The 13,098-nt window shown below is 36.8% G+C and overlaps 1 protein-coding gene across 1 annotated transcript; it reads right to left on the bottom strand.

Moving 5' to 3' along the window:
* Positions 1-7,339: 7,339 nt before the first annotated feature.
* Positions 7,340-12,865, bottom strand: LOC122292971 (MLO-like protein 6). The gene is made up of 15 exons (XM_043101560.1): positions 12,500-12,865; positions 12,316-12,373; positions 11,952-12,211; positions 11,422-11,538; positions 11,247-11,307; positions 10,934-11,022; positions 9,558-9,632; positions 9,278-9,372; positions 9,072-9,121; positions 8,931-8,971; positions 8,651-8,824; positions 8,473-8,508; positions 8,304-8,371; positions 8,122-8,182; positions 7,340-8,017 (listed from the first exon to the last, which is right to left on the bottom strand). Exons 1-15 carry the CDS (start codon positions 12,620-12,622, stop codon positions 7,541-7,543), a joined length of 1,785 nt encoding a protein of 594 aa, XP_042957494.1. The 5' UTR covers positions 12,623-12,865; the 3' UTR covers positions 7,340-7,540.
* Between the last annotated feature and the right edge of the window lie 233 nt (positions 12,866-13,098).

Raw genomic sequence — 13,098 nt, 5'->3', positions numbered from 1 at the left:
GAACTAAGGGAAGGTACTCGGAACCAATAGTATAGAAAGGTCTTGCTACATTGAGGTCATAGGTGAAATGGTTTTTAAGTGTATTCAATGCATTCTAGGTCATTGGATATTTTGATGGGAGTTTAGGTATGATATGCTTTATTTCTTAAAAAATAGTATTCAACTCTGTTAACTCGGGATTGTGGTAATTAAGTTTAGGTGACAATCGATATTCACTTGGTAATGTTGCGGAGGAAGTCAGTCATGTTAAAAAGTTCAGGTAAGCGGTGTTCCTAAATATTTTTTTGTCATAACTGGTGTGAGCAATTTTGGTATTATGTTCCCAACTGTATAAAAAAAGCGAATATGAAATATGGAATTTTATACGTGATTATATGAATATGTTCTATATCTATTCAGTACTCTATTATAATATGATGTTGCATTTGAAAACCCTCTAATATGATATTCTGTTTCTACTTCCAACCCGACAGTATAAAACTTTGGCTATGTTATTGTGTTGGTACCAGTATCTCTGTTTCTAAGTGCACCTACTTTAGAAATAAAGTGATTTTTTGCGTGGTCTAACCTATGTGCACACTTGGGGCTCTGAGAAGACTTCACTTCTGTTTCTGTCTGGTATGACCACCGAAAATAGTACAACCCTACCACAAGATTTAGATATAGAATTTGTTTTGTTTTGATGCTACTCAGTTATGCTTATGTCAAAGGATTTTTGCGTATCATATAAATGTTTTTGGACTATCTTTCTGATATTTTGATAATCTGTTTTGTTCTTCATTCTATAACTGACTCATGTTTACACTCTAGTATATATTCACTATTTACTGAGTTGTTGATAACTCATTTAATTATCTTCAATATTTTCAAATACTTATATTGACCAGTTAGGATGAAAAATTGGAAGCTTGGGAGAGATTAGTTGAGTGTAGTAGAGTAAGTTCCAAATGGTACAAGTGGGTTATTAGAAAGTCTTATTCAGGAGATTCGTCTCTTCCTGTTGATTGGTACTTTGGGATGTCGATGCTTTTGTTGAGACTTTTGTGGAGTGCTTGATTAATTATGTGAGAATGTTTCTTGATGTCCTTGTAGATGAACATATATGTTTGGTTTGGAGTATATATTTGTATGGTTAGTATATGACTTTCAAGTAAAAGAACTAACTCCATGACCACCCAGGTACAGAGCGTTACATCTTTCTATTTATATCGTTCTGTGGATATGTTAGTTCATTCGAGAAACTTTAGATTGTGGAACTTTTGCATAGCCCTTTTAACAGGATAGGTTCATCTTTTTCTCATTTATTTATTATGGAGTCAGTGCCCTTTACTGGAGTTGCTTAAGATGTGTGTCAGTGTGTCTTACTGTTAAAAAACTTGGATTTCTACATGCATATCATCTTGTTCTCAATTTGAAACACTTTTGACAATTTAGAGAGAGGTGGGTGGGAACTAACATGTACATGGTTGTTCAATGTGCGATTTGGTTGTTCAATGTGCGATTAAGATATTTGACTATTTTGAATTTTTGTGTGCTTAGGAAGCATTAATTTACACGATTCTTGAAAATTGGGTAATAGATAAAAGTACATAAGTGCACACAAGGTCACTTTCACCTTCAAGATCACCTATGAATATGGTTATCCTAAAGGCATAGGTTTCAGCCTTGTGAATGTTAATGCACACAATTTTTTTCAGCAAGACGCCAAAGACATTACTAGGGCCAGTACCCCAACATTAATGCACTAAAGACCTTGAAGGGGCTAGCTACCTAGCAAGGGTCCCTAAAGCTTGCTCAGGTTAATCCCAAACACGGCACAAAAGACATAGCCTGACCATGATGCTACAACCAAAGGTCTTGTTTGGACTAAGTCTTCTTATGATCTAAGAGCACAAAAATCTCTACTTTGTCAACAAAGCCACTTGTTAGACACAAACTTCAGCCAAAGCAAGCCATGCCGAGAACTTGTTTCTTAGTTTCTTACTTGTTGGTTCTAAGAGAGTGGACATGACTCTTAGAGCCACAGAGGCCATATTCATTTATGTTCTATGATAATATAGTCTTTATTTTGAGACCACAGTGTCCAATTAAGAAGCAAAAGTCGTGACCATTCATAAATTATCATCTACTACAACTTAGAAGGGAACACATGCTAAAGGATCTCTATAGATCAAGAAAGTGAAAGAAGTTAAAGCCTCTTGTTGATGCTGGTTTTGTAGCCACTATGCAACGAGTCCCCCATACCAACGAAGGAGGAAGAGAGGGTGGTGTGAGGTGGCTGTGTAACCTCCGATAACAAATTCAGCAACCTTGGGAAAGTATGTCAAATGTGAAAAGTTATGGGGAGAGCTTTGAAGAAGATGGAAGTTAGAAAAGGATACCAGGTGTGCAACCCAGCACCCGTCATTAGCCTTCCTTCCTTTTATACCCTCTTCCTATTGGGTTCCTTGGTGCCACAACGATCTCCTCTGCCTCAGATGTCGTAGTGTTGTATTTAATGCGGTTGTTCCTATTAGCTACAAGAGCCCGACCTCGGGGCCGGCCACTCCGCTTTGCTTTCAATGCAGTTGATCTTGTAGGGGACATGATTCATGCCTGTCTACTCCCCATTGATGCTTGGTGACATGAGGAGTCGTCGGCTTCTTCTCCCCTCCTATGGCCCTTAGGATCTCTTAGGTCTTCCCCTGCTTGAGGTGCCTTATTTAGCGCAATGGGCCTAGGCCCAACCCAATTGAGTACAAAAATCTCTTTCCAAGTACCCCTCAAATTTTCATCATGCAGGCGTGACACGAATTTAATTCTCCAACTCACTCCCTCTTACTCTTCTTTCCTCAGGAATGTAACCATCGCGTTCCCACATCCTATTACTCTTCACAATGGGGCCTTTGAACTATCACGTCTTCTCTATTTATTTGGCCCTTCCAGCTCCTAAGCGTTCTCTTTTACTCTTGCCACTCTTGCTCATTTGGCCCTATGGTTCCCTTGCCGCTTTCGCATTCTTCTTTTCAATACTTTCCTAAATCAATCTATGATTGGCTTCTGTGGGCTCTTCTTGTAGCGATCCTGTATCTACAATGGGATTGGCTTCTGTGGACTCTTCTTGTAGCGATCCTGTATCTACAATGGCCATGGGTGGTCCATGATCATTGACCCCACTACCCTCGACGCACTTTGGAGTACATATGGGATTCTGACATCGGTGGTCTTAGAGGTTCCTACCCAGGCACCGGGGCTGTCAACTCTAAAGGCAACGCTAAGAGAGTGGCGTTGTCCTCTGGGATGTTCGTGCATGGGGTGAGGCTCCCCTTTTGCCATCCGATTCGTGAGGTTCTGGACTTCTTTGGCATAGCTTGGACCTACGTTCTAGACTTCTGGACTTCTTGTCACATAAGTATGTAAAGTACCTATTCATGTTCTTAGCTAATCCTTTTAACAGACAAAACAGATTTGAGAGAGAGCAGAGCAATTCTTTTTTTAGATTTTAGAGAGAGAGAGAGAGAGAGAGAGAGAGAGAGAGAGAGAGAGAGAGAGAGAGAGAGAGAGCAAAGAAAAAATAAATCATGGAATTCTACCCCAACAGTCCAACACCATAGACACGAAAAAGGTAAAATATTTTTTCTCTATCTTTCTTTATTTGCCTTTGGTGTGCATTTTGTTTCATTTCATATCATATCATATCATATACAATTTCTATAGACTCTTATTTGTCAAGTTTTTTCTTGAGCTTCCTTTCTAGGCTTACATGATTTTTTATTACTTTTTTCTTATTTGGGTCATTCTCGACTTCCTTGAGTTTCAATTTGCATTTGCATCTTCTGTATAGTCGATGATCAAGTTCATAGCTTTATTGAATTGTGATTTGGGTTTTCTTTGTTTTTTTATGCTTTCCTTAGCCAACTCTTGCTCCCATTTTTGTGGCTGCTTCCCTATCTTATAGTTCTTCTCCTTCACTTGGATTGCTTTCATCTCTCACTTATTTTCTCAAATTTCTTCTTCTTCTTATCCTTTTTTTTTTTGTATAATTTTTTAATTTTATTTTTCTTTTTCATAAAAGAGAATCCACTTTGATTTCCACTATTATTTTACTGTCTCATGTCCGCTTGGTTCAAATTTATCTCACTACCTCTATTTTGTGTTTTTTTCCAAACCTCCTAGTTTTTACTTACTTTTTTCCCAAAGCTTGTATATGTTTTTCATCTATCTGACTTATGTCTTCATGCTTAGCATCCAAGTCCGTCTGTGTTTGGGAATTACCCATTAAGAATGAAGCTTTGTTATCTGAAAGTGGCTTCCAAAATACTCTCTCTCTCTCTCTCTCTCTCTCTCTCTCTCTCTCTCTCTCTCCCCCCCCCCCCCCCCCCCCCCGCGTGTGTGTGTGTATGTCTTCGTTTGGAACATAATCGATCAGAGCATAGTTTGTTTTTTCTATCTTGCTCACATAGTCAAAGCATTACCCATTAGTAACATTAGATTTTTAGTTCCAAGTATTCTAATCAAAACACGTACATTATTACTTGCAAGACATGTATGTTTTGTATACAATTTTATGATGTATGATTATTGCTTTTTATATAGTCATGTGTAAAAAACACATATTACTTATGCTGATATATACCACACACTTTCCAATCCCTCCTATATACCAAATCCTAGTTCTACCCATGTCCACAAGCCACGACACAACCATGACTAGTTATAGTTTTATGCTCCAAGTAACAGGCCACGATGTGGCCATAGGTTTGTTTAGAGAACCACGATGACACAATTGGCTAGGTTTAGTTTGATTTTAGTTGGTTAATCAATATTAATTTTGGTTGGTTGGTTGAGTTTGTTTGGTTGGATTCTAGTTCGTTTAAGTTTGGAGTAGAAGAGTGGCCAAGCCACAGATCTGGTGGTTTCTACTTATGGAGATTCATGACTATGACTCTCCACATATGGATCTGGTGTTTCCACACATAGAGAGCCACAATCATGGCTCTCCACGAGAATTTCAATTAACAATGGCACGTAGGGGTGGAGATACGACCAGTGGACTAAGCCACCAGTTTGCCTGTCAAATGGATGGGGGCTAGGCAATATATGGAGGTGGGGACCGGGTGCATGGGCAAAACTACTCCCCCCTCCCCCCCCAATCCAGAGGGGAGGGGGGATGAGGGGTGGCTGCCTGCCCATGTAGGCTGGGTAGCACCCCTAATATAGGTTGTGTTAGGGTTTTAGGGTTTGGCCTGTTTAATTAAACAAGTCGTATTTGAGTTGACCCGTATAGTTTAATACTCATGACTTGACACGACATGAGCACGACCTGCAAACACAAATTGCCACTCCGAGACATATATGATTCATTTACCCGAACAATTGGATCAATCGGCCATGGGTGTTTGAGATAACTGTAGGTATAAAATTAACCAATTGGTCTCACTCACAAAAGGAAGATAATAATTTGACCTAAGGGATAATCTCCTAATCTAAATTCTTTAAGCCCAACACCTATCAAATATCTATGAACCCTCTTCATAAGCATAAAATTAAGATCAAGATTTTCTCTATTCATTGAATTTTTCTCTATGAATGAAATAGTCTAACTTAATCATTGGAGTATTCCCAATCCTTTAGGAGCCAAGGGATTATATGATTATTGTTTTCTTATCTTGTAGAAAGAGCCGTTCATCAATCCGGCCAAGCATAAAATTTGCATGGAAAGATCAAAACTCTAATGATTGGAATATGCTAAAATTTAGTCATACACACAAGTTTTATATACACTGTAACACTCAAAAGTACGATTTTGGGTGTTCAATTGATTCACAGCTTGATCCTATGGAATATCTATTCTTTCGCTAGCTTTGTCTCTCATAAAATTTTCATCATCATTCAATTATGTATCATCTCAAAACTATGCATTTGGAATATCTTTATTAGTTTTGAGATATTTTTTATTGGATTTGATATGTTGTGAGCATTGTTTGAAATCCCAAATCCAATTTTGGCCTTTTGATTTTAGTCTTATAGTTGACCGATGCCATATATAGCCCGTTATTGGCCAGAACTGCAAATTTGATATTCCAGTTACTAGCCACTTCATCACCAACATTATCATCCCATCGATGATCAATTAATAAATATGAATGCTACACTCAAATTTCAAACTCAAGAGTCCAAAGTTCTCCACTTTGAGTTTGATGAGAGATTTTGAAGATAATATCACATTAAGAATTTGATTTGATTTTCATAATGATTAAGATATTTACCTTATACTATCTCAATATAATTTTCTTAGAAATATGGATCAACACTTTGTATTCAATAACAATTGAGAATAGTAAAGATGTAGCAATCAAAGTCTCTCTCCCTCATTTTCTCTTCTCCATATTCTTTTTTGTTTTATTTTACTTTCTATCATGGTAATAGAGAGTTTGGCTAACGCTAGGCTCAATCTTATGGAATATTTATTTTTTCGCTAGCTTTACCTCTCACAAAATTTTCATCGTCATTCAATTATATATCATCTCAAATCCATGCATTTGGAATATCTTTATTACTTGTGAGACATTTTTTTATTAGATTTTGATTTGTCGTGAGCATTGTTTAAAATCCCTAATCCAATTTTGGTATTTTGATTTTAGTCTTATAGTTGACCAAGACCATATATATATATATATATATATATCATTGTTGGCCATATCTACAGATTTGATGTTTCAGTTGCCAGTCACTTCATCACCAATACCATTATCTCATCTACAATCAATTAATGGATATGAATACCATCGCTGCACTTAAATTTCAAACTCAAGAGTCAAAAGTTCTCCATCTAGAGTTTGAAGGGAAATTTTGAAGATAATATTGTTAATTAGATATTATTTAACTTGATTTACATAATTATCAAATCACTTTGACATGATATTATTTTGATTTGATTATTGCAATGATTAAAATATTTATCTTGTCTTAATTTAATTTCTGTATAATTAGAAATTTATTTCTTGTATTCAATAACAATAGAGAGCAGTAAAAATCCCTCAAAAGTCTCTTTTCCAACTTTTTTTTTTCGATTTCCGTAGTCTTTTTTATTTTATTTTATTTTCTATCACTTTATCCACTTTATCCTTGGGATCTTTATGGCGGAAGAGATTAAAGTCAGACCGAAAGCATTATCCCGCGAATACCAAAAATTGCAAGCTAGCTAGGTACGCAATGCTCGCGGCGTTGGAAAGGTCTGATCATCTCTGAAGAAGTTTTGCCGTCAATACAACAATATCAGCTTCTGATCCTTATCTATGTCTGTGTTTTTCCTTTTCCTCCAAAACTGTTCGATTCAAAGCAAGATATACAGGATATATGACGCAGTTAAAGAACCTCGATATCAACCTCTCTCTCTCTGTGTATATATATATATATTCATGATCAGTCTCATCAATCAGGGACGGGCATCAAATTTAGAAGCTAGTAGTAGTAAGACTAGATCTGCCTCAGCGGCATCATCTCTAATCAATAAAAGTGTATGAAGATTTCGATACATGCATGATCACGATCAATTCATTCACAAACTCATTCTTTTATCAAATGAGAAGTCTTTAGGCTGCGGCCCGATTTCAATTTCGTGTTGCATGCGAGCTGTCGTCTGCGAGATGGTAGTTTCGTTTACATCCTTATCATACGCAACGCTGCTTTGCTCTAGGGGGTAGCCGTGGGAGGAGCCATCGCCTATCTGGAAGCCGCGGTGGGAGGGGGAATCAGTTTCCCAATAATATGGGAGATGATCAATGTCGAAATTGGATGATCTTCTAGGTGATATTGTACTTTGGACGCTGTCGGTCATGTCGCTGCGGTGGTGGCGCAAGAGATAAACAGGGGATGTGTAGTGGGATGGAGTGGTGGGTCTGCTGGAGAAAGGGGTCACTGTCACTGAGGTTGAGCCCTTTTGCTGCTTCAAGTGCTTCCTGGCCGTGTGGTGCCAGTTGCGTAGCGCCGCCGCTACTCTATCGTTGAATATCGTTGGTTTCATGCTTGAACCCATCTGCATGCATTCGACTTCATCCGTAAATATATGAAATTAAAGAAATGTATATAATATCTGTAAAACTGTACATTTTACTTTGTGATGATCCGAAGAATTGTTACCTGCGTTACAAGGGCATAGAGTGGGAGAGTGACATAGCTGCACAGAATTTGTACCAGGACCCTGATCAAAGCGCCAGTCCCATTTTAATCTCATGTTAGGAACTCTAAATCAATTAAAGTTCAGAACTCTGTGTGTGTGTGTGTGTGTGTGTGTGTAGATGAAATTGAAACGTCGGACGTACCCCATTGCGATTTGGATAACGAAATCCTCCACATTTTCGTGGAAACAAGATTTCAACCCGAATTCATACTGAAAAATCCATAGAAACAGGAGCTTCAATATAAAGGAAAGAGTTCTGAGTTTTGAACTGCTTTAGATACAGGGGATATGCAGAGAGAGTAGTAGCTTACCCAAGCCCATGCAAGGAATGCAAGCTGAAAGGCATTCTGCAAATGCAAAGACAAAAGATTACAAAGAGGTATATATATATATATATATAAATACAAGTAAACGATGAAGGAGGGAAGGGATGCATGAAAAGAAAAAGATTGAAAAAAATGGACATGCAGGGATATTGTATGTACGTACCTGAAAGAGAACAAAATTAATGAGGAAAAGAAGGAGGCGTGGGCGTTTGAACCAGAAGAGTTCGTCACCTGGAATAACCACAGGTACTCCCTTCACAACCTCTCCTCTCTCTTGAATTCTCAATGCCATTTTGGTTATGATCACTTGTAGCTTTGTCCCCACCAGTAGGATGATCTGAATGCAGCAGGATTGCATATTTAATATTAGTCTTTAAATCCATCTCCTAGCTAGCTAGCAGACATGTGATGATCAGAGGCAGATATTTAATTCATTTGCTTACAATCACTGGAATAAATGGTAGCCATAGATAAGATTTCCATCCTGCGAAAGGAAACAGGAGAACTCGGTCTCAGATAATTTGGGCAAAGGAAAGAATTTATTTGAAAACTTGCGTTTTTGACCAAACTCAGTCGAAGCTCACCATGAGTGTTAAAGAGCAAGAAAATCACCGCGAAGAACCAGATCGGAGGGCTGCAAACCGATGACAAAAAAGAAAAGAAAAGATGAGATAATATTTAAGAGATAATCCAATGATTTATGTAAATGTTTAACAGAATGGCCTGAAATTAAGTGAATCTGTGATGAGAACATATATATATATATATATGCATGCATGCATGAAATTACCTGATTCCCACAACCATCTTGAAATCCTCTTCCAGTGATCTATTGATATATTTTTGAAAGTCGAATTTCTGATGACTTTGAGGTGCCAAATGTGCCTGATAATCAGTTATTGTATATAAATAAGAAAATAAAAAACTCATGATCAGCCTAATAATTTAATTATTTTAAAATTACAAGAATATTTATCCCTCTAAATTGTGACAAGTTCTATCATTGAAAGCATGCATGCATATGTCACACAATGATGCATATACTATATTAATTAATTAGGACAAATTACCATTATAAATCCATGTCGCAAGGTCAAGTAATCAACTCTAGGAACAGACCTCACAAACTGTCTGAAAAAACAGACCTGCAAAACAAAAAATAAAATGTCATGTTTAGTGACTATAGAGATTGATAATAAAAAAATTAATATTCAAGATTTTGGATTTAAGCATATCATTACGTCGCCACTTGACCAAAAAAAAAAAAAAAGGACTAAGATTTGAAAGAAAAATAAATAAATAAGAGGAGATGAAGTATACTAAACACTCTAATCTGCATGCAGTCTAAGTATCATATAGCTAAGAGCCTAATAGGCTAATGACATATGACCCGGTTATTCAAAAAGAAAACTTGGGTTCAAAATCTCCCACCCCATGTAAGGGGAAAAAAAAAAAAAACGTGTCATAAATATATATATTTTTATATTAATTATACAACGTTTGCATAATTGTAAAAGTACGATTTCTCAATTAATAAATGGAAAAAGTCAAACAAGCTGTTGCGTGTATAACAAAAAAGTCAAAAACCATACAAACAAACTGGTTGTATCAATTTTCGTAACTGTCTGCTAGCTAAGACCAATTAATATCTTGTTTCCCAAGATTGCTCTCTTTTTCTCTTTTAGATAAGCTCCTGGATGGCTTCCCTATTCCAAATTTCCAAGGCCTATGCATCGGCACCCAATGCTCACGAGAGAAATTAAGGACCTGTTCTTCGTTTCAGACTCTTGACTGCATGTACTTCTTGACATGATCATGATCATTTGTTGCGAACTTTAAATGATCATAACCCGTCATGCATTGAATTAAGCATCATTAATGCATCAAATTAGCATGTAAAATTCAACAAACAACATCGTTGATTTTCTTTTAACAAAATATATATATATATATATATAGTATGTTAATGGGGGTTTGAACTTTCAAAAATAAAAGACCACATTGATTCAATTTCATAATTGGTAATATTGATCATCGTCGACCCGACCCCATTTCTGTGCAGGTTTTCTTCTTCTTCTTCTTTTTTTAATGGGAGTGGACGTCAAATCTAAGTTAATATATAGCATTATGAAAAAGAAGTAGGCCAGGGCTTCTTTATCTTGTGAATTAAGAAAAAGAAATTAGATCAGTGTACTGTGATACCTTGCAGCTAGCTCCTGCTGCAAGAAATTCAAACTTTTTCGTCACGATATGCAATTAATTAATTATGATCGAAGCATTATATATAAACGAGAAACAGAGAGATTATTTTAGCATCATGGAAGCTGTCATGCATGTTGCTCAGTACTGCTTGCATGCGTAGCTAATTAGTACGTAGTGAGATATATAGATGAGGGAAAGCTGCTAGCATGCAGGAAAATTAAACTAGATGGAGATCATGGCTTACTATCCACATGAGCGCAGGTGTTTTGGTCCAGAAGCTCAAGTGCCTTCTCCCAAACGACGTATCCCTTGCAAATCTGAATCGCTCCGGGTCTGTACGTGCATGCATGCATGATCAGTACATGTACGTACGTATATATATAATTAATTAAAATACGCAGGTATGTATATATATAATAAGTGCAACTCAATAGTCTAATACGTTGTAATGAGTTTGGTGATCACATAATAATATTTAGAAGGTGATAAATTTATTTTTCGAAAGAAGAAAAAATAGCTGTTCGAATTAATTGACGTAATTTATAATTTGGACTAACCATGTGAGAACTGGTACTCAGCTGTTCTGGTTTCCGTCTCCCAATGCTTCCATCTTCTCATCTGGAACAAAATAGCCATTATGATCGATGTATCATATCGTTTTTATTTTGGTAAGAGATAGTATTAAACGTATAGTTAATGTGTGGTTAATGGTAGATACGTAGGCGTACATACCTTGGCTGTACCCAAAGCGAGGGTGAGAATGCAGTAGAGGACGTGAAAAACTGCCAATACGAAGATAAAAATGTGCAGTTGATGTATACCATCCTCAGACACAAATGGTACTTTTCCCTGTAATTTTTCATACCATCCACATGCATGTCATAATCATGTTAGGTAAGGTCCTCAGTATATATATATATAGACTGCATCACACACTATCCACATGACAATCTATTTATAGGTTGTCAGCTTGTGATCATTTTTTTCCAATCTACACAATTTCCATCATATTCCAAGCGTTTGTGATCTATCTTGGTTTTGATTTTGAGTCATTTTTTGGTTAAAATATTTTTTTTTAATATTTACATTAATCTAAGCTGCATTTCGAAATCATTCTAATATTTTTCAGTAGTTATTTATTTATATATTTATGTGGAATATTGTGTGCGATTTGCTGTTTCAATGTGAAAATATTTACCATATTGAAAAGAAAAGAAAAATATGTAATACAGAAATATTGACCCATCATGTATTTCACACACCTTGGCTGCACATTTATCAGTAGACGCCGCCGACGCCAAAATGCGTCGAAAACTTCCACCAGAATCCGACATGATCATCAGTAGTTTGCGGCCATTGGATTCAGAATCGTCGTCCTCGTCCTCGTCCTCGGTCAACTGGGTTTCTTGCTTGTTCTCGCATGGATGCCACTTCGCTCCCATTTTCTCTGATATGCATATGTTCGATATTATACCTTGTCCTACTGTGAGGAGCAAGGATATAAATCCCAACAACATGAGCTCTGCAAGGAGTGATCAATGGAGACAAAGACAATATCAATGTCGATTTATAAAATTAATATATATAGGTTGTCGAAACAGCTGTGAGGTACTGTATATGGCGTACCTGATTTGATCTTTTCTAATGCCTCAAATAAAGCTCTTTTTTGTTTCTTCTTCAACCACTGCAAAGTGGTGGAATAATATACATATCTCAGCTCGAAATTATGAGGTATAAGAATAAAAAACCCGAAAACCCAATGAATTAAGGATTGCATCTAATATATATATTACTGATGGATCATACGTACCTTTGCCATAAGATGGATGATGTGCTCGATGATTATGGATATCAAAACCAAAACAAAACACACAACTGCAACAGCCCAAGTGGGAGTTTCTTCTAATGTTCTTCCTCCACTAGCTCCTGCCATGATATTAAACTTCCGGTCTTGGAAATCCCCACAACTTTCTAGCTAGAATCCCCTCGACGGGAATATTTAAGATTAACAATATAATGAATCTTAATTTGGGAAGACTAGAAACTGGAGCAACAGATACAGAAACCTAAAGGGAGATGATATGAACTTGGGGACAGATCAATATTATATAGACGTTTGATAGTTTGGACGCGGAATGGTAGGGACAGAGAAGTCTGAAGCAAATTCATATGAGAGAGAGAGAGAGAGAGAGAGAGAGAGAGAGAGAGAGAGAGAGAGAGAGTCATTAACTCAAAAAATTAGAGATTCAAAAACAGAGACTTCCTTGACTAACTTGATTTTTGATGAAGACGGAATAACTTTCCTTCACCGTCGATCACTTCACAAGTCAATCCCATTTGCACGATTCTTTGTTCAAAAAAGTAGTTTTTATTAATGTTATGGGTAACTTTTGTTGACCTGACAGTGAG

The sequence above is a fragment of the Carya illinoinensis genome, chromosome 13 (assembly GCF_018687715.1).
Source record: "Carya illinoinensis cultivar Pawnee chromosome 13, C.illinoinensisPawnee_v1, whole genome shotgun sequence".
NCBI classification, from domain to species: Eukaryota; Viridiplantae; Streptophyta; class Magnoliopsida; order Fagales; family Juglandaceae; genus Carya; species Carya illinoinensis.
The sequence above is the reverse complement of the archived record's forward strand: the minus strand, read 5'-3'. Positions and strand labels throughout refer to the sequence as shown.